The sequence below is a fragment of the Humulus lupulus genome, chromosome 5, assembly GCF_963169125.1.
Source record: "Humulus lupulus chromosome 5, drHumLupu1.1, whole genome shotgun sequence".
Taxonomy (NCBI): domain Eukaryota; kingdom Viridiplantae; phylum Streptophyta; class Magnoliopsida; order Rosales; family Cannabaceae; genus Humulus; species Humulus lupulus.
Window position 1 is genome coordinate 220909451 of NC_084797.1, and position 26804 is coordinate 220936254.

At 31.6% G+C, this 26804-nt stretch overlaps 4 protein-coding genes across 5 annotated transcripts; 3 read left to right on the top strand and 1 right to left on the bottom strand.

Annotated features, from left to right (window-relative positions):
* The first annotated feature begins 288 nt into the window (after nucleotides 1-288).
* LOC133778210 (urease accessory protein G) lies at nucleotides 289-3974 on the top strand. Its single transcript, XM_062218079.1, has 7 exons — nucleotides 289-457; nucleotides 876-1253; nucleotides 1704-1764; nucleotides 1999-2200; nucleotides 2693-2814; nucleotides 2899-3003; nucleotides 3604-3974. The coding sequence occupies exons 2-7, from the start codon at nucleotides 982-984 to the stop codon at nucleotides 3685-3687; spliced, it is 846 nt and encodes a 281-aa protein (XP_062074063.1). The 5' UTR covers nucleotides 289-457; nucleotides 876-981; the 3' UTR covers nucleotides 3688-3974.
* Nucleotides 3975-8238: 4264 nt separating this feature from the next.
* On the bottom strand, nucleotides 8239-11191 carry LOC133778211 (flavin-containing monooxygenase FMO GS-OX-like 5). 2 transcript variants are annotated; one of them, XM_062218080.1, is made up of 7 exons: nucleotides 10319-11189; nucleotides 9961-10031; nucleotides 9675-9830; nucleotides 9519-9601; nucleotides 9270-9405; nucleotides 8708-8881; nucleotides 8239-8602 (listed from the first exon to the last, which is right to left on the bottom strand). In XM_062218080.1, exons 1-7 carry the CDS (start codon nucleotides 10890-10892, stop codon nucleotides 8426-8428), a joined length of 1371 nt encoding a protein of 456 aa, XP_062074064.1. In that variant the 5' UTR covers nucleotides 10893-11189; the 3' UTR covers nucleotides 8239-8425. The 2 variants fall into 2 exon arrangements, with proteins under 2 accessions (XP_062074064.1, XP_062074065.1); XM_062218081.1 differs by lacking the exon at nucleotides 8239-8602 and adding an exon at nucleotides 9069-9135 and having other exon boundaries at nucleotides 8749-8881; nucleotides 10319-11191.
* A 5463-nt stretch (nucleotides 11192-16654) lies between these two features.
* LOC133778212 (uncharacterized) lies at nucleotides 16655-20214 on the top strand. The gene is made up of 5 exons (XM_062218083.1): nucleotides 16655-16948; nucleotides 17710-18021; nucleotides 18117-18234; nucleotides 18323-18610; nucleotides 18723-20214. The coding sequence occupies exons 2-5, from the start codon at nucleotides 17890-17892 to the stop codon at nucleotides 20003-20005; spliced, it is 1821 nt and encodes a 606-aa protein (XP_062074067.1). The 5' UTR covers nucleotides 16655-16948; nucleotides 17710-17889; the 3' UTR covers nucleotides 20006-20214.
* A 1740-nt stretch (nucleotides 20215-21954) lies between these two features.
* Nucleotides 21955-24291, top strand: LOC133778213 (probable WRKY transcription factor 15). Its single transcript, XM_062218084.1, has 3 exons — nucleotides 21955-23114; nucleotides 23279-23404; nucleotides 23796-24291. Exons 1-3 carry the CDS (start codon nucleotides 22417-22419, stop codon nucleotides 23956-23958), a joined length of 987 nt encoding a protein of 328 aa, XP_062074068.1. The 5' UTR covers nucleotides 21955-22416; the 3' UTR covers nucleotides 23959-24291.
* Nucleotides 24292-26804: the final 2513 nt, after the last annotated feature.

The following is a 26804-nucleotide window of genomic DNA, read 5'->3' on the forward strand; positions in this document are numbered from 1 at the left end:
CATTCTACTTAAAAATTGTGTTGTTATATTCAATTTTTTCTTTATCAAAATTGAATTTAGGGTTTTATTTTAACCATTTTACAAAATATAAGGTCTAAAAAGTAATTTGTCAAAACACAAGGTCCAAACAGATAGTGAAAAAAAAACACATGTGCAAAAATGTATAAACCTTATTTTCAATGAAAGTGTCATTGCTGCAGAAAAAAAATTCTAACATTTTCTAAGCCCATTTTTGAAGCCCAAGCCCATTTCAGCTAACCCTAATTCCTTTCCTTGTCTCCCTACTCTCTTTGCCCCACTGGCCTCCAGAAACTGAGATATCTCACCCTTTTCGGTGAGTCTCTGTCACTCGCTCTCTATCTTGGGTTGTAGGCAATGGGCTAACAGTCGACGACAACGGGACGCAGCGGGGGTCAACTCTATCGGTGTTGCAGAGGACGGGGCCAGGGACGAACGGGTAAGTGTACTCGTGTGTTCCTTGTTGATCACCAAGTGTACCCGTGTGTTCTTTTACATGTTATCTAATCTACTTACTTGTTGGACATCATGAATTGAATTTCATTATTTTTTAGTGTTGCCTAGTACTGATGATAATCACTGGTATCCTCTGCAAGGAGCATTTTGTTCTTACATGTGACTAAGGAACCTATTCGTGACAGGGAGATTGTTGTTTTTAATGTTCATCTAAGTAGCTTCTCCATTTTCTGTAAATTCACATCTATATATAGTTATTGTAAATTCTTCTTTCTAGTGTGATGTGTTATACTGTAGCTAATGCCACATTGTATAATCTCACAGTAAGATGTGGAAGAATACTATGTATATATTTATATTATATTGTATGCTCTTGTCTTATGTTGTGATTGTTTTGCTAGTTAACCGCACTTCCTGGGTTGGTTAATATTGGTGTAGAGCCTCTACTACTACCTCAAACCTCTACTGCTCGGGAGTAGAAAGTTTTTTCATTTTTTTAAAAATTCAATGGCTTCTCATGATCACCACCATGCTCATGACCATCACCATCAAGATCATGATCATGATCATGATCATCACCATCACCATGGAGATTCGGGAACTGGGTCATGGGTAGGACCCGACGGAAAGGTGTACCATAGCCATGATGGACTGGCGCCACACTCACACGAACCCATTTACTCACCGGGGTTCTTCAGCAAAAGAGCTCCTCCACTTCACACTAGGGATTTCAATGAAAGAGCTTTCACTATTGGTATTGGTGGACCTGTTGGGACCGGGTATATTCCCTTTTTATATTTTTATTGTATTTTATAAACACAACTTTATTCTCTTTTCATGTTGTGTGAAGTGAAGTATTTATCTTTCAAGTTGACTTTTTTTTGGGGTTTTTTTAGCTTTGGCATTGTTTGTTTTTAGAGTTTTGATTGACCCTTCTAAAGGGTTTAATATATTTTAGTAAATCTTTTTTCAGGACATTGGGTTAAAAAATAAAGCTTTTATTTGGTGCAAAGGAATAAATAGATATGATAATTTGGACCTCATACCTTCTTATAGTTTCACCTCAAGATGATAGCTCAATTGGTTAGACATGTGGCATGTGGTTATTCGAGTCTCTTCTCCAAATATCTATAATAATTGTTATAATTTCCAAGCCTAATTTAAAGAAAAATTATCAAATAGTTTCTAAGGACATGATTTTTTTTTTCTTTCATCTTATTATTATGTAGGAAAACAGCTCTAATGTTGGCTCTCTGTCAATTTCTAAGAGACAAGTATAGTCTTGCTGCTGTAAGTGACATTTCCAAAAGAATTACTTATATTTTCTGTGATTCTTGATTTTATGATGTTATAGTACTTTTGAAAGGCATAAAAGGGTTCATAGTCTCACTATTCAGAAAGAGTTTCTATCTAGTCCATTATCAGGGACCATTAAACCTTTTCTTTTGGTTGCATATTCTTCTGTTAAGTTTATAATAATGCATGATAAACATGAACTTTAGTTAGTTTCTTCTATAAGCTCAGGTGACAAATGACATATTCACAAAAGAGGATGGTGAGTTCTTGGTGAAGCATGGAGCACTCCCTGAAGAGAGGATAAGAGCTGTAGAAACAGGAGGTTGTCCACATGCTGCCATTCGCGAAGACATAAGTATCAATCTTGGCCCCCTTGAGGAGCTTTCAAATTTGTTCAAGGCAGACATACTTCTATGTGAATCCGGAGGAGGTATTTTCAAACAAACATAACAGTTTTAGCAGCTCTCATACGAGTAATTTGAGCAGTTTTTATCATGTTGACACTTTGCAACATACTTTTGAATTGCTCTTAAAGAAAAAGTTGGTAGTAGTGATGAAGTTTTGCAATTAGGTCATGTTTGGAAAGTAGGACTAGATTCAATAGGAATGAATAACTTTTATTATGTGATTATGTAATTTATGTTATGAAATAGGAGAGAACATTCAAAAAAATTATTATGTATTTTAATGATAAGCAAAAAAGTTACAATTTTGCATCCAATTTGTTTTATTCTAATTTGTTATTGACAGTTGGTCAACTTATTTATCATTTTATGTTTTTCACTCCAATCTAATCTTAATTTGTAAACTTACTTTAAATTATTCACAGAAAAGGCAACGAATCTTGAATAAGAAAATTGAAAATGAGAGGAGTTTGATGTAGATAAGATTAAAAAATATCTTAAATTTGTTTGGTTTGCAGATAACTTAGCAGCCAACTTCAGCAGAGAACTTGCTGACTATATCATCTACATAATAGATGTATCTGGTGGTGATAAGATTCCTCGAAAAGGCGGTCCGGGAATCACTCAAGCTGATCTTCTGGTTTGTACTTTTCTTTATTCATAGCCTGCTGTTGCTGGCGATTTCATGTTGGATGCATATAATTTGGTGACGATATTTCTGTAGGTGATCAACAAAACTGACCTTGCAGCCGCTGTTGGAGCTGATTTAGAAGTCATGAAGAGGGATGCTCTTCGTATGCGAGACGGGGGTCCTTTTGTTTTTGCCCAGGTTGGTTGGAAACAACTACTGACTAATTAGTTCAAGAGCATTTTGTTCTGTCTTCTGCTGCATGAGTAGATCTTATTCTGTCTATTTTGCTTTTCTGGAGTGGCACAAAGAGAAATCTATATAACATAATAAAGCTAAAGATATAGTAAAAAATATGCATGAAGAGTTTAAGATTTTGAGGATCCTAGAATCCAAGGTGCCATATGGCTTAAACATTTATTGTTACATACACGTACCATGTTAAAGACATCTAAGATTGACACAGAAAATCTTGACGGGCACCTGCGGTGCTAGCACGTTTGACCCTGAGAAATTGGAGGCTTAAGCTAAAGTAAAACTATGGGACTGCAAATAATTTTTTTTTTTATTTTGGTATATATATAAAAATGGTAGTTTTCTAAAGCCTAATAAGTAGTGTCATTTTTAAAAAATTAATAAGTAGTGTCAGCATTCCTGCCCTACTGTAGCTGGAGCTGGCCATGTGCCTAGCACTACACACTAATACAAATAAGTCTCGTAATGTTTATATTAGTTGTGGTGGTGGGTACTAGTAATCTCCTATACCAAATGCTATTCACATATCTAAATGTGTTTACATAGGTCAAGCATGGAGTGGGCATAGAGGAAATAGTGAACCACGTTTTACAGGATTGGGAAGATACAACTGGGAAGAAGCGCCGCTGATTATTTACCATCTCTTGTTCCAAAAGGCTTCTTTCCATTTAGTTTAGTATTTTTTTTTCTTTTTCTTAATCAAATGTCTAGCGCGTAGCTTAGCTTTATCAATAAGTGAGGCCTTAAACTATCTTATGTATATGATATGTACGCTGGAGTCATTGATGATCATCGTTATGCAATTTTAATTTGATAATTCAAGTATGTTCTTGAAATAAGTTCAAGAGTTTATAGGGTAATACAATCTTAGAATGTATGAGAATTTGGTAATATATTTCTTCTATCTTTTCTCCAAATATGTTAATCTAAACTATTTTAATGTTATGTCTCAATCTAATGCGACATAATAACTAAATTAGGAAAATAATTGTATTATAATTACAGAATTGTCATGAACTGGAAAAATGATAACATAAATTCTCTTATGTGGTGTTTGTTTTGAGTAGTTGAGTTGTTTAGGAAAGTGTAGATGGACTTAGGATGGAGATAATATGAAATTCTTGTGTACTAAAGGGTTTACTTTACCCGTAGGTTCCATACAAGTTATTAATTTTATCCTTTTAAAATTTGAACCATAGGAAGGGATTTAGATACCTATTCTTATATTTACTTTACCTCATACCAACCAAACACCTCCTGAGAGCTCTCTCAATTGAACTGCTAGATACCTCAAACACTCGTTGATATTAAAAACACAAGAAGGCAAGAAGGCAATTGTATTAGAATGAGTTGAAAGAAAATTGATAACCATGCTCACTTGATCGCTAAAAGTAAAAAATAAATAAAAGCCCTGATTTGTATCATAAGAACACATTTTTATACAGAGTTACAACTTTTTTTTTCATACTCCCCCAAACTCTGGTATTCGTTTTCTTAGCTTTTATTTATTTATTGTCTCGCGGAGCTTCTGGTCATTTTATGATATTCCTCCATATAGAAATTAGGATTAATTACATCCAATAACACAATTATACATTAAGAACAGAAACTGAAAAAAGAAAAATGCACATGAGATACCTTGTTCATAGTAGCAAATATATATCATAAATGTGAATTGGTTTGGCTCACTTCATCGTTCTTTTCTCAAGGTCAATAAAACCATATATTAAACAAACTATAGTTCATTAAGACATCTATCATAAGTCAATGACTTCTTTTGACTTTGTAAGCAGAGTATTTTGTGTGAAGCAAACTAGTTTCTAGAAGCAGATGATGTCCTCTAAGATCTAAAAATAAAAATAATAAGTCAATCCAACAAAATGAAAGTGCAAGAGTACAAAATAATAAAAGTCAAAATGTAATAGAATGGGCAAAACCATTCTATACTAGAACAGCGTATAATAATCTCAAACCCATAAAACAAGTAAACTAAAAATTCATAAAAGTCATTAAAAAATACTCTTGTATTCAGTTAAGCATTCCATCAAACACTTGGTGTAAAATGTTTAAGAATCATTCAAAATCAGTTCCTTCACCTTTTAACCTAAATTATAACCTTTTTCTAAAAAAAAAACAAACTTTAAAGAAACTCGTTCTTAGCACCTTGTTTCCTCTAGACAAATCACAACTTCACAAGTATATTTTTTCACTTATAAACTAAATCAATTGACTCCAAATGTTTGTAATGTAATTGGATACTTGGATGAGATTATCTTTATATAGTCTCATAAATAATATGTAAATATGTATTTTTTGTCTAAAGATTTACGTGTAAACAAATTATTGGATCAGAAAACACCCTTACTCGTGGGGCTTAAAGCAACGCCCTCACAGCAAATTTTTCTATATATATAAATCTATATTGTGTATATATTTGTGAATAAGTTCCTCAAAGTTCTCCACTTTTGTGGTTGTCTATTTGTTTTATTCAATTACCTCTTAACACGATTTCTTTTATTCTTTCTCTCTTTCTTTTATTTATTATTTCATTTTTTGAAAAGTAAGTAAAACATTTATTAATAGGTGAATCATATATAGTCTATTATAAGAAGATAACATTTATAGAGCAAAATCAACCAGCATAAACATACCAAGCCGTTTATAATAATTAATAAAAAGAAAACTCTAACATAAATTTTAACTAAACGTATAATTAGCCACAAACAATTAAGTTTCTAACAAGTGCGAAGTAAATTAGGTTTCATTTCCAAATTGTCATATGATAAATCAACACTTTCAATAAAAGACATGAGATAACAACTTCATTATTCAATCTATGAATAAAGAAAATAAAATAACTATCAACCGTGTGTTCATAAACCCAACATTGAGATATATATTTTTTTTATTATTATTGTAAATATTTTGGTAAGCATGTTAGTTGATTTTACTCATTATCTTTATACTATATTTAATTGGACTTATTATTAATGATTATATCCGACTTTTTTTTTTACCTAATGTACTATATTGTCAAAGTAGTGTAAATATTATGTATTTTCATACATGGTAGAGGAAAAAAAAATTATTGTCGAAAGTAAATTATTAAATTATTTTTGAGAGAAAGTAATATATAAATAAAATAATAATTTTTATATTATAAGATTTTTTTTTCTTTCTTTTGTATTTTCTTTCTTTCTATATTTTTTTTTATCTCTTGATTTTCTTTCTGACAAACGTAGTGTTAATAAATGCTATACTCTTAGAGTTGTCGCTATGTAATAATTAAATTTTCAATTTTTTTTATATAATTATTAAGAAATTTGATAGTAGCGTGCCATTTTACTCCCTACTGATAGTGGTTTCTGTGTTCCATATGTTAAAAAATTATAGTCTGTTTTTTGTAAAGATAGTGTACATTATATTTATAGCAGGTATCTATTAATTTTTAAAAAATTTGAAATAATTTATTATATACAAATTGAGTTCAAACAATTAATTTTATGCATGTTTTTTTTATACGCGTTTAACTAACTATTTTGAACTTTAGTTTTTGATATTATAAAGTATTTAGATTTTTAAAAAAAAAAACTAGTGGGATATCTACTATAATTATAATATCCACATCCTATAAAAAAAATGTGTGTTATAATTTTTATACATCCTGAAAACAAAATGCTCAATAATTATTTCCTAAATCTATAAATATTATTAAAATAATATGCTGCATAGTGTTTTTCGCAAGTATAACTTCAGAATAAAGAGTTAGACTATAAATAATACATGTTATAATTATTTTCTTTTATTTATTGTAATATTATTATTTCATGCTTAGCAGGACACGTACGATGAAACCTCATCATGTACATAAACGTGGTATAGATAAAATTTGAATAATTAAAAAAATATTATAGAATTTTCTACATTATGCAATGTTTCATTATCAGAAATTTTCCTTCATCAGACATTATTTTCCACAAGAACTTCGTTAAGCACCAACTGAAAAGACTATGGAAATTTGATTATTTATGCATTACGGAGTCTTAAATAAAAAAATTCTATGATATATATACATGACTATTTTATGTTATTATTTCTTTTGTTTTAAAAAATGTCTCTAATATACTTTGTCATTTACTATTCTCTATCTTTCTCACATTCTCTCCTCCTTCTTCTCCCCATGACTGACACCTCCATCACCACCCAATCACTTTCATTTTCATCTTAATTTTTCCTCTCTTTTCTCTCAATTTCCCCATCCCAATTTCTTTTCTTTCTTAAGTTATCCATGGATACTAAAAAAAATATCCACAATAGTTTTTGATAATTTTGAACTTAAACTTACTAAATGTTTCATTAAGACACCAATATATGCATTTCGAACAAATTTAGACATAATTTTTGGATTTTTTTTTTAATTTTTTCACAATTTATTAGATCTGAAACATAAAATTGTGTAGAAAACCTAATATACTTCGATGTAACTCGATGCCCAGCTTGATGAGCCCTTAAAAACTATGATTTTCATGAAAAAATATCATTTGCCTCAACACGCCTCGATGGAACTCGATACAATTCATAAAAAATGAGTAACTTTTCATTCAAGTGTCTCTTTGATGCGATTTTTTTTAATTCGGGTATTTTTTTAGATCTACATATTTGAAATGTGTACACACACATTGAAGTTGAAAGCTTGAAAACACCACAAAGTTCAAAACAATACCCCTATATTTTCAAAGTTGTGTATGTTTTTAAACTTTGAACATTTCAAATGTGTGTGTACACATCTCAGACGTGTAGATCACAAAAAAAATATCCCCACTAAAAAAAATCACATCAAAACGGACACCCGAGTAAAAAGTTATGCACTTTTTATGAATTGCATTGAGATCCATCGAAGTGTGTTGAGATAGATGGTTTTTTTTTTCTTTTATGAAAATCATAATTTTTATAGAACCATCAAGTTGGTCATTAAAGTATATGTGTTTTCTGCAAATTTTTACGTTTCAGACGTAAAAAATTATGAAAAAATTCCAAAACATAAAATAAAAAAATCATGCATAAATGCATATATTAGTGTCTTAATTGATCATATGGATTTAAACTTAATTAATCAACTGAACCATGCTTGCTATTGATAGCATCTAGGGCCTAACTCCTAAGAAAATTAAGTAAAGCATGTGAGAGTGAGACATTTCAGCTCACTGTTTATGTACTTGAGTAAACTTCTTTGATACACCAACTTTGTTTTTAATGACTAATGGTAATTAGACAAATTCAATTATAGTTTCAATGATGGATTATCCTTGAACCTTATCTTATTTTTGTTCAAATAAACAATTTATGCAGATGGAAGGAACTTGTATTTTCATTGCAGATTCCAGTCCTGGTAAGCTTGCAATATCAAATGATCATCTTCCCAAACGTTGCGGTATGTCTCTGGCCGTAAACTGAAGCTGCTAATAGCTGCAAATAGCATTTCTTTCCTCCATTCTTCAAGGAATTCACACTCACACTGAACAGCAAGCCAATTACAGTACTCAAACTGCAAAGTTCCAAAATGATCATAAAAACAAACAAGGCTCAATGACTTATTTGCAGCTTGTTACACCATATATATAAATATGTGTATGGGAAAATAGAAAGGTACCAGAGATTCTCCCATCCGATGAGTATACCGCTTTGGCAAGCCAGAACTTTCAAGCATAGAGTAAAAGGATTCAACATCTTCCATCATCTCTTCTACTGATGGAAGCTTGATTCGATTCGAAAGAACACCTGCTACCCACTTGCTCTGGAACTCAAAAACGGGAAAAGGAGGAAGCTGCCACAACAAAACAAATAGAAAAGATATCTACTTTCATCACCAACCAAATTACTCACTCACATCATGAACATATTAATCACAGTACGTTTTTTGAAACCAATCGAGCTTACATAAAACTATAGCAACTACTATGTGAGTAGCATTCGAGAGAGGGACTTAAATATCAGATTTTGTGCGAACAAACCTGTAATGATCCTATTTCAAACTTCTACTGAAGCTAGTCAATTGGTACCAGCTTGGCATTTAAGAACCTGTTAAGGTAGAGATTAAGAGTTCAATAACTGAACTACAAGTTTGTAGACTAGGCTCAATAGAAGCTTGAAGTGGGGTCATTACAAAACCATGCACATGTTAGTGTCTTAACGAAGAAGAGAGGATGATATACCTTCCATGGTATTCCGACAAAGGAGAGCGAGGGAGCTAAGTATGGCGGGAAAATGTGCTTATAAAGTGGTCCAACGCGGTTGTCATCCACAGTAACAATGTCATTGGTTTCAAGGAAAGGATAATGATATTTATACCTTCGGGTGTGAAATTTGGGTGAAAGTTAATACTAATTGATTGCTTTAACCTTAAATAAGAAGTTGAAAACTAACCAAAAAGCAAAATCAGCTGATAGCATATTTATTTATACCCTGTGCAGTGAATAATGGTATCAGCAAAGACAACAGTACCATCCTCAAAAGCTACACTACCATCTTGATGGACTCTTTCAATCTGCATTGGTTCGAATATGTCAAGGATGTTAAAGTCAGTTATAGCTGCCCAAATATGAGTGAAAGTTTTTTACCATAGAATGTAGCCATATGTTGTCATATCCTGGTCGCTTTGCGGGTGCAGTACCAGCGGCAATCGATCTTGATGCGATGTGGACTTCTTTGGTAACTGCAGCTAACTCTAGAGATATATCAGCTGCGCTTACTGATGCTCCAATCAAAACCACAACCTATAATATATATATTCCGAGTAGGAAAAGGTAAAAACTACATGAGATGATGATCATAACATGGCCAAGTGATCAACTATACTCAAAATAGATTGCTTTGCTTTGCTTTGAATGCATACATAGACCTGACCTGATGACGAAATGGCTCTGGAATACGGTAATTGTGGCTGTGCATTTGGCTTCCTGGCCATGCATCAATGCCTGCAACAACATGATCAAGTTGACATTAAATGAAATGACCACTAATATATATTCATCTTTGCATGCATAATAAATATGGCCATGGATTCCATCGGCATAGTACAACTGTGGGTCTCTCACATCAATATGTTTAAATTCTGTGACAATTCTCTCACGATCAAAATTAATATGTAGTTACTATGGCATCTGGCTCATTACCTGTAGGCTGTGAGATTCACAAGGATTATGGTTCATCACATCATGACACTCATTCAATTTAAAAAATAAAAAAGTTAAAAATAAATTACCTTGAATTTGAGCAATACTAGGTTCTGTATAATGGCCAACGCAGACAACGACAGCGTCATAAATCTCCTCAACTTCAACAAACTCTTCTTCCTCATCTTGATCACGATCTCCCTTCTTTAACTTTGACTTTGACCTTACTTTCCAGAACTTGCAGCCCCCTTCAAGTTCCACCATACCTGCATAAACCACCTCAGTCTGAAACCTCACCAACTCAACAATCCCAAACTCATTGGCAAACTCTGTTAAGTACTCCAAAACCTCCCTGTGACCCGGAAACCTTCTTCGATCTCTTTCTTCGGACTCTTTGACCGAAAACGGGTAAATCCGAAAACCCATCGCCTCTCTGGGGAGGTTGGTGCGAAGGGAGCGATAGAGGCTGGTGTGGACCAGGTTCCGAACTGGGTCAACCCCAAGTGGGTCTGACTCGGTCACTGGAGTATAGACCCAGGTGCCACCCACTTGGTTTTGCCGCTCAAAGACCACCACTTTGTGACCTTCTCGGCGGAGCACATGGGCGGCGATCAGACCAGAAGGTCCGGCTCCGATGACGGCCACGTTGCGTGACAATGACATGGGTGGGTTGAAAGTTGACAAGACGCTGCTATAACTTGGTCATCTCTTGTATGCAACACTATTTATATTTATATATACACTGTTTCGTTTCATGAAAGACAAGAGATTTCACATTGACAATTCAGTTTAATTTGACCTTTATCTTTTGATGTTTCGAAAATAGAAATGTAGTTTTCCGAGATTTGGTTCGAAATTAGTTTGTTTAAGGCTATGTTTGATTGGGTGGTTTGATTGGATGGATGGAGAACAAGGAGGATGGAGAAGAGTGATAATTTTTTTTTGTTTTTATGGTATTTAGTAAGAGGGATGGGGTAGTAAAAGGATAGATAAATATATATTTATGAAATTATATTTTTAATCTTATAATTATATTTTAATAATATCTTTAGAGACATAATTGTAATTTTAAATAAATTATAAGAAGTATGAATCCTTCTATTCCAAAATTTATTTTCTTTTTTCAGTCTCTCTTATAAAAAAATGATTTACTATTATCTCATCTATCATCTTCTTCTTTCTAATCTTCTTACCAAATAAGCAATTTGTTTGTTAAGGATGGAAAGTGGAATAAATAAACCATTTGGAGAGAAAATTGGAGAAAAGATAAAAAGAATAGTAGTTTGGTAAGAAAGAAAATAAGGAAGGAAAGAAAAACAAAGAGAAAAAAAGTAGTGGGGTCCACAATAAAATTTTTCTCGGAGAGAAAATATAGAAGATAAAATGTTGTAGGATTTGTATGACCATAATACCCCTTACAAATTGACTAAAAAAATTTAGTAGTATTTTTTTAATATATTATTGCTAAAATAAATATTTTTAAATTATATTTTTTATCTTAAATATAAAATATTTCAACACATAAATACTACTTAGGTTTATTTAAATGTGTTCTTAGGTTTGTTAAATTATTATCATTTTAGCTATAAAAAATATTTTTATAAAATCACACATTATCAACAATGATAAATAATATTCCATATGTAATAAAACATACACGTACCATCCTTATCAATTATTTTATAATTATAATTATATGTATTGTCAACTATTTACTTTATCTTTATAATAAATTTGAAAAATTATTTTTATTTATGTTATATGTGACAAAAATATATATTTTTAAATATACAAAAATATATTTTATTAATAATGAGTAATACATAAATACTAATATAAGGGTATAAATATCAAAAAACATTTCTTTCCTCTCAAATCTAACTCAAATACCAAACAAATGAAATAAAACAAGTTTCTTTTCTTTCTTTATACCAAACAAGAAGAAAAGAAAATGCATTTCTTTTCTTTCCTTCACTTTTTTTATATTCTCTATTTTTTCTCTCCTTCCTATTTTCTTTCCTTCATACAAAACATAGCAGAGTATTTATAATATCCTCTCATCTCTTTCCATCCTCTTTTCTTCATCCATCCTCTTCTCCCTCCAATCAAACATAGCACAAGTGTTAAATTTTATTGTAAATAAGAAAATCGTACCCTGCCACGGTACATACCCGAGTTCTAATTTAGAAGGAAATAGTTAATTATTTAAATAACCAATAACCAAAGCCTACTCAGTTTTTTTTGAGTAATTTTTATGGAGCTTAGGTCAAACTTAAGTTCTTAATTTGTCAAAAAATGAAATTATTGCAACGCGAGGATTAAAAATGCTAATGGATCACTCTGCAAATAAGAAATATTGTTGATGTGGGATCTCCCATCATTATAGCATTGTCTCAAAAATATTCTCTAAATTATCACATTTTTATCCAAATTAACTAATGGTGTTGAGATCAACAGAATTGTTGGATTTTATCTCAATTTAATAGTGATAATTAATAATTGTTAGCGTTGGTCTTTATGCTTATAATTTTTTAGTATCGGCGTAAAGTTATGCTGAGTAATTACGATAGTCCAATTTGATAGTAATGACATTATTATTAGCAATTATAACAAAATATTTACTTGTTATGGAATTTTTGGAACTAAATACATTTAGATTCCTATAGATATAGATAACTGGATATACTTGAGTAATAAATAGTTGGTGTTGTTAAAAAAAAATATTTAGACATTTGAGAAGAATACAAGACCTATATAGTTTAGTACTTAGTAGCTGTAGTAATATTAGTAGTACATTAAAATGATATCTTGTTTTTGTGTGAAATGAAGCTCAAAAAGAGATAAAAATATAAATGAATATATATATATAAGTTTTTTTGTGCAAGAATACAAGACCTATATATATATATAAATGAATATATATAGAAGCGTTGAGTTGGTGCAACTTCACATCTCGCCAGCTAACCTTTTTGATAATGTGATGTTTCTATCACTTCTTTTTTTGGCTTTTAAATCGAATCATTTTGAGTACATTCATAGCCCCTAGCTCCTCATTTGTTCTACTCTACCACCATTTATTCTAATTATCTTTTACTTATTTACATAAACAACCCCCCCAAAATGTTAATTTCATTCTCCAGTGCTCTAGCTTAATAATTAGCTTGATTAGTAATTAATTGTAGCATATTAGCCATTGACTTTTTTTGTTTTGTTTTAGTTCACATGAATGAATCATATAGTGCGATGCTATATGCTATCATTGCCATTTAAAATGTGTGGTGTTATAATTTTGAGTGATATTCACAAGAATCATGAATTAGAACACTTTCTTAATACAAATATATAAAAGAAACAAGCTGGTATTAATGCTTATTCCCCTTATTATTATCAGCTACTTTATCCACAAGGAGGAGCCCCATTCCCCCTTTTGAATAATTTATAACACTGAATTCAACCATATTGTCTCTGGATTATTCTTGAAATTAACAAATATTTTTTTAAACCTTGAAATGCTAAAAGAAAACAAAACAAGGGGAAATTCTAAACTAGGTAAAGGACATCATTTCAAGAAATTTTTAGTGGATTATCATTGGTTTTTGGTTTTGGTAAATAATTTGGCCATTTTAGCCATTTAGGTGGACCAAGATGGAGGCCCTGTCCTTCGTTGATATGTCACCATAATGAAGGACACAAACCCAAACCCTTGGTCAAAAAAGAATCTTAAATTACATTTTTTTTTAGTTATAAATAGATAAATATATATATATATGTACACACACCCCAATTGCAATTTGCAAACCCAATGATATAAAAAAAAATCTTTAAATAATCAAAACTTCTTTCCGATGATTCAACAAAGTTCAGTGATATTTTATTGCATAATTTTGGTACACATATCATTATTTATGGGTATGCGGAGCGTGAGTTAAGCAGTTTGTGTAGATTTTTTATTTGACAATTTTAAAAAAATGCAACCCATAATTATTCAACAAGTGTGCTATTTGGACAATTTTTTTTGTAAGCGGATTTGCGTGATTTTATTGCAAGTTGATTTGATTTAAAATTCAAAATTATAGACTTCTGATATTTAAAAACAAAAAATTGTAGACTATAAAATATTTATACATTTTTTACTCATTAATGCTATCATGAATAATGACTTGATAATATATTATCATATCTTAAACTTGAATTTAAGATTTCATAAAAAAAATTATAATAATTAGTATAATAATTATCTAAATTATACAAATTATAAATGGTATTAAACTTATCAATTCATACATTGATAATTTTAACAATTTAAGTTTTATTATGAAAAATTTCACTAATATTTAAACCATCAATACAAGTAACATTATTTATTTTTTTCATCTATTTTTCCTAAACAAATTTTATATACAATTCATAAGTTATTACCATTATTCTCATAGCAACGGAATTTTTCATTAAAAAAAGTTAAATATTTAGACTAATATAAATATGTAAATTTTTTCTATATAAAAAGTGTGTAGATAACAGAAATTATTGATTTTAATGATTTTTTTTTTGTTAACTTTAACAGAATATTCTAAATATTTAATGAAATACATCTTTAAAACTAATTAAAAATACATATTTATTAATTATATTAATATAAATTCAAATATTATAAAATATTGTTATGATAATAATATATAATATATAATCCTAATTTTTAACAAATTATATTAATAAGAATTTAAATATTATTATAATAATATTATTTTAATAATATTTAATATTTAATAATAATATTATTATAATAATATTTAATACCAAATAAAATATTTAATACTTATTTTAATATAAATTTAAATATTATAAAATATCATTATAACAATAATATATAATACATAATCTTAATTTTTATAAAAAAAATGATCATTTATATTTAAAAATGTCATCATATTATATATATATTTTTAAAATCATAAATAATGTTTTGGTTTAATTTTTCTTTTAATATATTTATGACATTATTTTATATATAATATTGTTTATTTATTTGACAATGATACAAATTTAATAAAAATAATTAATAAATTCTGTAAATAAAACTAAGCAAATGTGTCTTGTACGTTACTTATATCTAGAATATATATGTATAAATATAAAGAATATAATAATTTACATCTCAAAATCTAATATTAAAAGAGTCACAAACTTTATAATTTTCAACAAATCTTATATTTTTTAGTTTAGATTATTATAAAAAAATATATAAAACAAAATAAAGTAATAGGTGCAGGTTGAACTCATTTTATATTATTGTAACTTGTACCCACTCCAATCTCGACAGAATTTTTAACAGGCGGATTCAAAACGGATGAATTTTAATAAGTTGGGCGAGTGGGTCAGATTAACAATTTTTTTGTGTACCGCTAACTATTCTTCAACAACAAAAACAATAAAGCTAGCCAAATCCATATAAATATATATATATATATATATCCAACAAAACTTATTCTCAACTATCTTGGATCCGTTTAGAAAAGCAAAAGTTAAAAATAAAAAATAAATAAAAGTTGGTAAGAAAGAAGAGAGAAATAATAAAGTCCACAACTTCTTTCTAATAAGAAGAATAAAAAAAATATTGAGAGAGAAAGAGGCTAATAATAATAATAAGTATGACAACCTGTTAGCCAAATTAGAGGTTGGACATATGGCCCTACTTGTATTTAATTACATAGAATCTAGCATCAACTCTCTCATATTTCCCATCAAGAAAAATATAAAAAAGATAGGATCATATTTAGTACCACACACCACACCAACACATCTCTACATTTAACACAAATATAAATGTGAAAGTGATCAACCAATCTTTTCACAAATATCCTTGAGCAAAAAATTTATTCAGAAATATCGTCATTATAATAATATGTGTATTTTAAATTGCTTTGTATTTTAAGTAACATAACATATACTATAGCATAATCTGTATATTCTGTGGTTACATGTTATAATAATTAAAATGGTACAACAACTCAATCAATTAAAAAGTTCACAGTTGTTTTTGTCTTTACAAATTTACAAACAGTACAATAAGTTGTGCTTTTAACATTTAATAATGAAAAATGAAAAGGAAGAGCTCTGTTTATACTCAGTAATAATGGAGTTATGTGACTGATCTGTTTTGGACAGAGTAAATAGTTTGTTTTGAAGAGAGAGAGAAAGATATTTGAGAAAACCAATGGGAGAAGCTTTAGCTTAGCTTTTTGCAGTCGAAACTGTCGCAGCATGTCTGACTAGTCCACCTTAAATCAGAAATCTAAGTTGGGTAAGAGAGAGAAACAAGGGAATCCCAAAGAAAGACTCTTTTGTATACCCTATATATATATACACATACACTTATAGAGAGAGAGTGAGAGAAAGAGACAGAAAGGTAATAAAAATGAACAGAGAAGAGAATGGATGATGTGGGTTAAGTCTCAAGTGATCCGACGCGCACCATTGCGTGCATTATTACTAGCCATTTCTCTTTTATTTATTTTTTTTCTCTTTCTCTCTCTCTCCATATCGTTCTCTCTTTCTTCATCTTCTTTTTCTTCCCCTTCTTTTTCTCTCTTTTCTCCCAAAACCCATTTGGGTTTGGAACCTTTCGATTCTTATTATGTTCTCCCTCTCTCTCATGATATTTATGTAAAAATCCATTCTTTATTGGAGAAAAGAAGAAGAAGATGTTAGTCTCCCATCAGGTAAACACACTTACTCTCTCTCTCTCTCTCTCTCTCTCTCTCTCTCTCTCCTCTCTCTGCATTTGAGATTATATACATATACATGCGACTTCTATATATTTTCCTTAATGGGACTTCCTTTTTATTCTCTGTGATCTTGTATTAGAATTATAGGCTGTTAAGACGTAAAGTTTTTATTTTTAATCGCCAAGTTCATCGCTCTCTCTTCATTTTCTTTTTCTCTTGTTATATATTTTACAATATTTTCGGCTTTTTTTATTATATTTCAGCTTTATTATCAACTAGTAGCCTTTTTCTATTCTTTATTAGGCATTAACTATATTTAAATGCAAATAATAATAATTTCAATATTTTATTTGGAAGTATATGAAATCCCATTTCTTGGGTAGAAGTTTCAATTGTGGCTCAAATGAGAAGATTGATGTTTAACAAGTTGGTATTATTATTATTATTATTATTATTATTATTATAAATTAGAGATTTTTAATATTGTTTTATTGGGTACTAAAGTGTGTTAAATTGTCATTTCTAGATTTAGTTTGTTCATACTTTATGAAATTGTGTTTTTCTGTGACCTTAAAATTGATTGGAATTACTTTATCATAGGGAGAATTAAACAGTTTATAAAATCAAATGTAAATATATGCAAAGTGGTAATAACAAAACCTACACAATGAAATTGTTGGAAGATACTAATACATTTGGAATGTTGATGTTTTTGGTCTGAGATTGAAGCTTATAAAGACATGTTTTTGTTTCAGGTTTAACAAAAAGGCCCTCCTATATAGTTTGGTAATATCAGCATTACTCGAAAAGAGAGAGAGAGAGAGAGAGAGAGAGATGTGGTGATGTACCATATGAAGTTTTGTGTGGAAATTTTTTCCAAGAGCTGGTGTGCTGCTTAAAAACAAAATCTCTTGTTCATTTTTTTACAGAACAGGATGTTAATTCGTCGAGATTTCGACCTGAATTCGGTAGACATGTGTACTGACTCGCCCCATGTCTATACTGATTCACTAGTAGAAGTTTTCAGGGATACTATGCTCAAGCAGGAGATTATATTTCGAAACCAGGTATGAACAGAACACACTCTTAATTTGGTCTCTAAGTTTCGCAATCCACAATGTGTGTATCTAAGGAGAATACTTGTTATTAATATGTCCTTCAGGTTCATGAACTTCATCGCATTTATAGGATGCAAAAGACACTGATGCAAAATAAAATTCAGCAGAGGCCTCTTGGTCACCATGGACTTCTTCATTCCAAGCAATACATAAGTAGTGTTGGTAAGATCACCAAAGAAGTAGAACTATACTGATCACTTGAGAAAATCAGTTTGGCTGATGTATTCTCTTTTTCATGGTAATATTACAGATTCAGCGGATTTGAAGCTATCCCTGAGGGTTAAAGAAGATATCGGAAAACATAAAAGTGGCAAGAACACTTGGTTTGATGTCAATATACATCCCTACGCTGAAAATTTTATTGATTTAGAAGAATCGAGTGCAACAACATCGAACGAGGATTCAGGAAATGCACCTCCTAGCAGTGTTACCATGACTGATCCAATCATCACAAGTAGTCTGAAGAAAGATCAATCACATGAGACTGTAGAGAATAGTTCATTTCTAGATAACCAAGAAAAGAGCTCTTTTGATCAAGGTATTGCAGTTTTTCATAAAGAGAATAGCGGTAGCATATCAATACTATTTTGAAATTCTGAGACTAGTCTTGGCACATACATCTTAAACCTGCTTGTTGATCCTTTATGCAGGTTTGAAGGAGTGTGATAGTAGTAATGTCTTGAACCGAAAACCATCAACCAAGATGGAGCAAATAAGTACATATGGGAAATGGGAAGTGGACCTCAACAAAATTTGTTGTGATGACTCCTCTTGTTATTCAAATGATCCTATGCTGACTCATCCTTCAACAGCCAGCTCATCACATACTTCCATCGGGCTAGTTGGCACGGTAGAGGAGGGTAATTCTCATTCTAAAGTTTGTCCTAAAGAATGTAACAATTGCTCTGATGAAACTTCTGGAATTACTCATCCAGATGATTCTGGAAATTTTGCATTGGTGGATTTAAACAGTAGTAGTGAAAGAACGGAGATATGTGCTAAACATCTCAAAGTTCATGAATTGAGTGGCAGTGAAGTGGTCCTTGGTCCTTGTGAAGAGTTTGGCTGCAACAAGAATGATTCTGATGATGTAAATATAAAAAATATGTTGGAGATTTCAAAGAACCAAACTAATACATGCATAGCTACTATAGCAGTAAACCATGAGAAGGGGAAATCAGAAAATGATTTTTTTACTTGTTCAGATCATAGTAAGGATGTGATCCAAGATGGACATGGCAATACGTCCTCAGCACCATGCAAACCTTGCCACATTGGTGATAATGAATCCAGTAATGCAGAGACTACGCAATCTGAAGTGGAGTTTTTGAATCCCTTGCCAACTGATAGGCTTTTAGAAAACAAGAAGCCAAGGCCTTCTGACAGCAGTGAACTCACTCATGAGTGCCTCCTCAGCGAAGAAGAATCAGATGAGGTTGATGTTGATGTTGATGTTTCGATCCGAAAGGCAGCTGAGTCACTTATCCACTTCTCGTTGGAGAGTTCAGCTGTTTATGAACATTGTTCTATGAAAGATGCAGAATCAATTGACATGGAAGCTAATGAGAGAGCAATACCACAGTCTTCTTATGATTCATTTGAACTATTCACTCTAAAACTTAAGGAATGCAGTGAAGATGACTTTTGTGTGTCATCAAAGCCTTCTGAAGTAAATTTTTCAGAGACAAAGGATTATGGTTTCAAGATAAGAAGGGGCAGGAGATTGAAAGACTTCCAGAGAGACATACTTCCTGGCATGGCATCGCTGTCAAGACATGAAATCTGCGAAGATATTAACATTCTTGAGGGAGTTTTAAGGTCAAGAGAGTACAGGAAAAACCAAGCGAAGATGGGAGATGGACACAGCTGGTGCACACCTGCAAGAAGCAGGCGATCACGACTCAATTACACTGGACGGAGAAGATTCTCATGAGGCCTCATTTTAGTTAGGAATGACATTAGACATGAACATAGATTTATTCTGTGTAAACCTTTTATGATAATATTTAGCTAATTTTTTTTGGAGCGTGGCTATAGAGTATATATGGATGTGATGCTTAATACCACAACTAATGAAGTTGTCGGATCTACGTGAGAATTTAATATTATATGGTTAGCATTTGGTATCCAATGCCACATCAAGTACCTCTTAGTATTTTCCAAATCTTGTGTCTTATAATCTTACACTTGCTATCAGAGATGTCTCTGTCTCTTGTCGTTTGGATGTTAGAATCGTCATCTTGTTCATGGATTGGGATTGGGCTAGAGTTCTGCTAACTTGGTGGTCACTTTGGCTTAGATGCCACCTTTTCTTTTTCCTAACCTAATACACCCTCAATTGAAGTTTTAAGACAAACAAAGAGTCAATTTGCAGCGAAATCTGGGGAATCTTAAGTCCACCAAATCAGCATTAAGACCTGGTGATATCAGTATGCCATATAACAATTTTTTCTTCTACAAGATCAGCATTAAGACCTGGTGATATCAGTATACCATATGCTAATTTTTTCTTCTACAAGATTTGGGTTCTCCAACTCTTTCTGAACTTCCATTATAGATAGAAATCTTTCAAGAATATTGAAGCAACAGAGCTATGACATAACCAGTATATAGCGATACTAGTTGAGCTACTTCACCGAGCTTCAGATCATTTAGTCAATACTGCCACTGTTTTGGACCTTTTTATTGTCTCTACATAAAAATTACTTGTCCCCTTCTGATTTTCAGGAAGAAAGAGTACAAAAACTTGTATACTACACTTTGCACTACTTTTAAAGTCAAAAAGATTTCAGGCAAAGAGGCACAAGGTATCAGCAAGGTGGTCCATGATTGTGTATTTTGATGAATTTTAGCTGCTATCACATGCCTATATATAAATCTCATATCTGATCTGTGCTCTCATTCAGACTGTTTTTGGTCCAGCTTTTTAAGTCTCTTTCTTTCTTGCTTCTGCTTCCAACTATAAAGACATCACAATCAAATGCAGAGAAAATGCAACCAAATCTTTAGGAACTCTCAAGCCATCCTATAGTTATTGATGACTACAAATCGGTTGCTTACCTAAAAAGATAAAAGAGTCCCGGAACCAATAATTGGGTTGGAGTATTGGACAACTTGAGCTTTTTATTTATATTACAAAAAAAGAAGTGTAGAAAAATCTTTTTGCCAACCATTAACAGCTTCAGTGCAACTTTTTCTTTCTGTGATCCTTGGAATAAATATCTGGGTCCCAACCTCTGTCAAATTCAGGAGTACATATCAGTCTGTGTCATCCTACAAAGCAATAACATTATATGTTTATCATCACAAGGATATTTGTACTATTATATAGTATAATACAGCTTTAGTTCCTCTAAAGATATTTTAACAAATGAAACAAGGGAAGGAGTGAATGCAAAGACACTAAAAGACAACTTTGAGAAGAAGCATGCTGCTGCCAATGTCCAAAATCCCTTTGTTTGAGATATAGGCCTGCTATGCTAGTACTGTTGTTGTGTGGTGGGTTGAAGCTTTGTGCAGTCCTCTTCTGTACTTGTAAATTAATTACAACATACCCCACAACAACCCACTAAAATAATCAAGAGATAATAGCCTAGAGATTTAGTTGATATGGTCTTTTGGTTTTCATTAACATTATAATATTATTCGGTCAATTATTTATTTTTCAAGTTCCTTGGCTCTTGTTTAATGTATGATTTACATACCAACTCGTTCAAAGTTGCCACCTTTCTTAATACGTGTGCTATTGTTTATCAGTATTGTTATTATATTTATCTAAGAGTCTTTCCAATCAAACTGAGGCTTGGACTTATCTGTTAATATTTTTTTTATAAAATAAATAAATAGTAATGAAATGAGTAAAGCCTACAAATATTGAAACGCTTGCATGCAATTACAGTCACCTCACCTGTTTCTAACTTTCTAGTGATCTTGTCCACAATTTTCAACTCTCTCTCTCTTTCTCTCTCTTCATATTTTAAGATTATTTGGATAGGCATGGGATAGTGGGTTGTGAAACTTAAACCACCATGGACTATCGCAAGAAAGATAGAATCCACATGAGCTTCTATCAAAAAACTATGAAATCTCCACAAAGTGGATTTTGAATACTTTTTGCCCACCAAAACCAATGAAGCAACACCATTATGATTCCATATATGGTGGTTTCTAGCACTTAATTTGTAGCAGTGAACCATAGTAACTTCACACTTCATCTGATCAAAGTTGTTTGAATAATTATTCTTAATATATTCATCTTTGGTTTGCCACCATTGAGGTTCTTTGCTATGTTTAAGCTATAAGCAATAACTGAAATGCTTGAACAGAATTGGTAGTTATAGATCAATGGATCAAATGATGGGAAAAGCTTCAGCCGTCTGTGTTTCAATGAGTACTCCTCCAAGATGGGATTTGAAACTTCATGAAACTGCTCAGAGTAGTTTTAAGAGAGCCTATCACCTCTTCAATTGTATATCAGATAAAAAGAGAGAGAGAAGTGTTCAAGAAGTGACTCTCATAGCTCAAGATGCCATTGATGAATTCAAAAGGCTGCTTACTCTCCTAGATAGTGGATCAGTGCTGTCATCGTCAGATAAGAAGAGGATTAGAAAGGGTCCCTTGCCTAAAACCAATGATATAAATCATGTTGAATTGATGGATAGTCCGAATTCTTCATACAAAACTTTGGCATACAACTCAACCAGACCCTTCATTGGTAGACAGTTTCTCCCTCCACAGAATACTAGTCAAGCCACTAGTTCTATTCATAGAAGCAGTCTTAGCTTGAGTACTTTGATTCTTCCAAGTAATTCAATCATGGGGATGACCCAATTCTCTCAACAACCTAGCAGCTCTTTGATCAGTATGAATGGAAGCAGTATTATTAAAACACATGTAGTTCAGCAGCATTCATCATCGGATTTTTTAGCTTCTGAGGTCAGTTCTTCTATATTTTCTTCTAAATGGAAGTGTGGGGAGAAAAGTGAAGATACAAGTATGAAATGTGTAGCCTCAACTGGTGGATGTCACTGTTCAAAGAGGAGGTGATCTGATCTATACTCTTCTAATCTATCAGCGAACTGTGTGTTCTGTTCTGTAATTTTCTAATCAAGCATAACGTGTAAAATCTTATTGATATAATTCACATATTATGTAACTTCAAAGTAGTGATGGCCATTGGTTCTTTCTCTTCATTTTGCCTTTGCAGGAAACTAAAGAAAAGGAGGAGAATTCGAGTTCCATCTGTTAGCAATAAATTAGCAGATATACCTCCCGATGACTACTCTTGGAGGAAATATGGTCAGAAGCCCATTAAAGGATCTCCATATCCAAGGTACAAAAAACTTCCTTTCTTTCTTCATACAGTGCTGCTATTAAAAAACAAATAAGATCCTTTAAGTCCACTTGTTTGGAGGTCTAATATCAGAACTAACATAAGTACAAATACCATATTCCTATCATTTGTTGATTGTTTTCCAAGAAAAAATCTTCCAATAGAAACAAGACTCTAATGTTTAGATCTATTAGAAGTGATATAGTTTCTTCCAAAGAGAAGCAAAGAGATCTAAAGTGAAATATGGGAGTTAGTAATTCTGTGCTCTAATGTTGTGTTTGACTGATTGTCTTCTAAGTTTTAATTTTCTTGCCTTCAAAGTAAATTTGGCCATTAGCATAGGTATACAAGATTTATTTATTAACCAATTTTATGCATTATTTTTCCAAAGGAGCTATTACAAGTGCAGCAGCCTGAAGGGGTGCCCTGCAAGAAAGCATGTGGAGAGGTGTTTGGAGGATCCTGCCATGTTAGTTGTCACATATGAAGGTGATCACAACCACTCAAGAATCACATTTCAAGCACCCAATTTGATGATTCAAGTTCAACAATAAACTGAAATTTAAACCATGGGGACCAACATTTCCTTATGGCTGGCTCCTCCGATGAAGAATCGTATTCGGTATTTGCCTTTTTTACTTCTGTGTATACAAAAAATTAAAAAAGTTATCTGCTGGATCACTTGTGTACACTTGTTACAGATTCCAATGCTCTTTACTTACTTTTAGACAGAATCAAACCAAGTCTGAGTTTTAGAATTGAACTATTTGGTACTCAAACTAGCTAAACAGCTACGAATTTGTGCAACTAATAGCATCAATAAGGCTTTGATTTTTGTGACAAGTTTAGTCCTTTCCTTATAACAGTAAACAGATTTAGCCCTGATCCTTAGATGTGAAGCAAAAAAAATGCTTTGTTCAGTGTTATGCTTATGAAATTTGTAGTTGAGAAGAAGAAAAAACAACTTTAACCTTATCCTAAAAGTTCTGGTAAGAACCAACCTTTGCTGCATGGGAAACTTGTCTAAAAAAAATGAACCAAAATGCATGGAAGAATATGCCAAGACCAGACCACTCTCTTTATCACATTTAAATGAACAAAAGCTACATTAAAATGGATGACAAATAAGTTCATAAGAAATCCTCTTTAATAGTATGCTTTGCTTTCAAAACCTAACCATCTCACATTACAATCTTCATTATTCTTATCTTTATTTCTTACTACAACCAATTTACTTTTCTAAATATAAATTTCTTCCAAGCCAAAAGTTGCAGCTGCTACAGCTATTGTAACATTTTCTTTTTTCATGTATTAAAAATAGCTGTGTGGCTCAAAGTGGGCTCCAACATTTATCCAAGACTGAAAAAGGGCTGTAAATAATATAATGAAATATATGATGACAAACATGGCCGACCATTACCAACTCGAAAGAAGACAACTTGTAGTTTGCTCATACTCCACTCTGCTAGCTAGCTAAGACTATTTCTAACACTCACTCACTCACACTCACACAAAGAACAAAAAGAAAATAAAATATGATAAAAAAAACTCTACTGCATTACATTATGTGCCAGGCTAAATAAACTTAATTAGTCATTTTAGGCCCAACCTGGGACAGCTCCCATATCTTTTGCAAACAAAACTCAATAGACCCACCACTTTGTCCCAAGTGAGCTCTTTTTGGCTGAGAGTGTTACCAACCATTTCAACTTGATTAAAAATATAAGCATATATGAGCTAGAAAGAAGAGGGAAAAGGGGTGCTTTCAGAAACTATGTAGTGCAAATAGAGCAGCTGTTATATATGCTTTTAAAGGTTTTATCTTTTCTCTCTTTTGATCATCTCACTTAAAAAGAAAAATCTTTATTGGGTTATTGTGGGGTTTGTGATTACAAACAAAGTGGCCATTGATTAGACTTTGCAGACATTGGATACCCTTATAATATTAATATTTGGATAAATGTAGACCTTAAAAAAAAATCTTGAAATGAGAATTTTTTGAAGATCCTCTTTATCATTATATCTTACACTGAATTATGAAGGTCCTTTAAGTAATATTATGATTTGTTGAGTAGTAGCAATGGCTTTATTGCCTTGTATCAAAATCAAATGATGATGGGTACTCTACTCTAGATTGATTGCATGAGTGGGTGATTGAGTACTAGCAATAGTAGTAGGAGGTATCATATAAAGTTAGGCACCATCATGTGTGTTTACTTCTTCTCAACCACTAGTGATGCCTCTGATTTTATAAGGTGGTAGGCCCAATTTTTTCACACAAGTCTTCTTTGATCTTCTTCTTCATCTTCTTTTCTTTTTTCTTCTAACTAGCAAAAAGAAGAATGAAATTATGACATGGGGGGCCTCATAAGGGAAACTCCCTCCCTTCAATTGTGGCAAATGGAGAAAATCTCCTCATTCTCTACAAAAACCCAACATGATTGTATCTTTTGAAACTCTTTCTTTCTCTCTTTCTTCTTTTTTCTTCAAAAAGATTGCTAAGAGATTCACTTCTCTAACCAGAAGCCAGCATGATTGTGATCTCTACTTTCTCATCTCTTTACTACTCATCCTCTTAACTAGTGTGTGTCTGTATATGTGTGTGTGTGTGATATACATATCATATGCTTCTGCAAATTTCTGCATTTACTATATATATTGCATGGCACATAACACGTGCATATCTCTATCATGATTGAAACAAAGGAGAAAGTATCACATGAGAGTCAACTTGTTTGTTCATCATTCATATATATATATATATATATATATATTCAACACTTTTGTGTTGAGGAACATGATGAAACAGTTGAACCCAATGTAGATCGATCCAAGTGAATTTTCTCAATAATAACAAGTACTAGTAGCTTTTTCTCTTCAAATAAGTGTATTGTTTATTAGTTTTTAACCATAAAAAGAGCAATTTATTATCAAATATTTAAAAATATACATTTATGACTTGCCATTTTTAATAGGATGGAGACCCCATCTCTTCCTAATGACAATCATTTCCAAATAGACATGAAAAAAAGGATCAATACATATATATATATATATATATATAAATGCCAATAATCTCAGCTCTGCTTTATGGTTCAATTTTCCCATCATTTTGGTAGAAAACTTTTCCATCTAAAAGTTGAATAGCATTAGCATGTCCCCCAACCATTTTTTTCACATAAAAGGAACCACATTTTATCACTTTTACTATATCTTTTTTATCCCTATTCTACTCCAATTTTCGTCCATCCATCTAATATGGTTTGATATAGTTACTAAGATAGATTCATGGAATCATGTTCTTCATAAACCTATCCCATTTTAGTAAAAAATTTCATGCATGTGTAATTTAACAGAGACTATAATTTCATTTATAATTAATATAAATTTATAATAATTT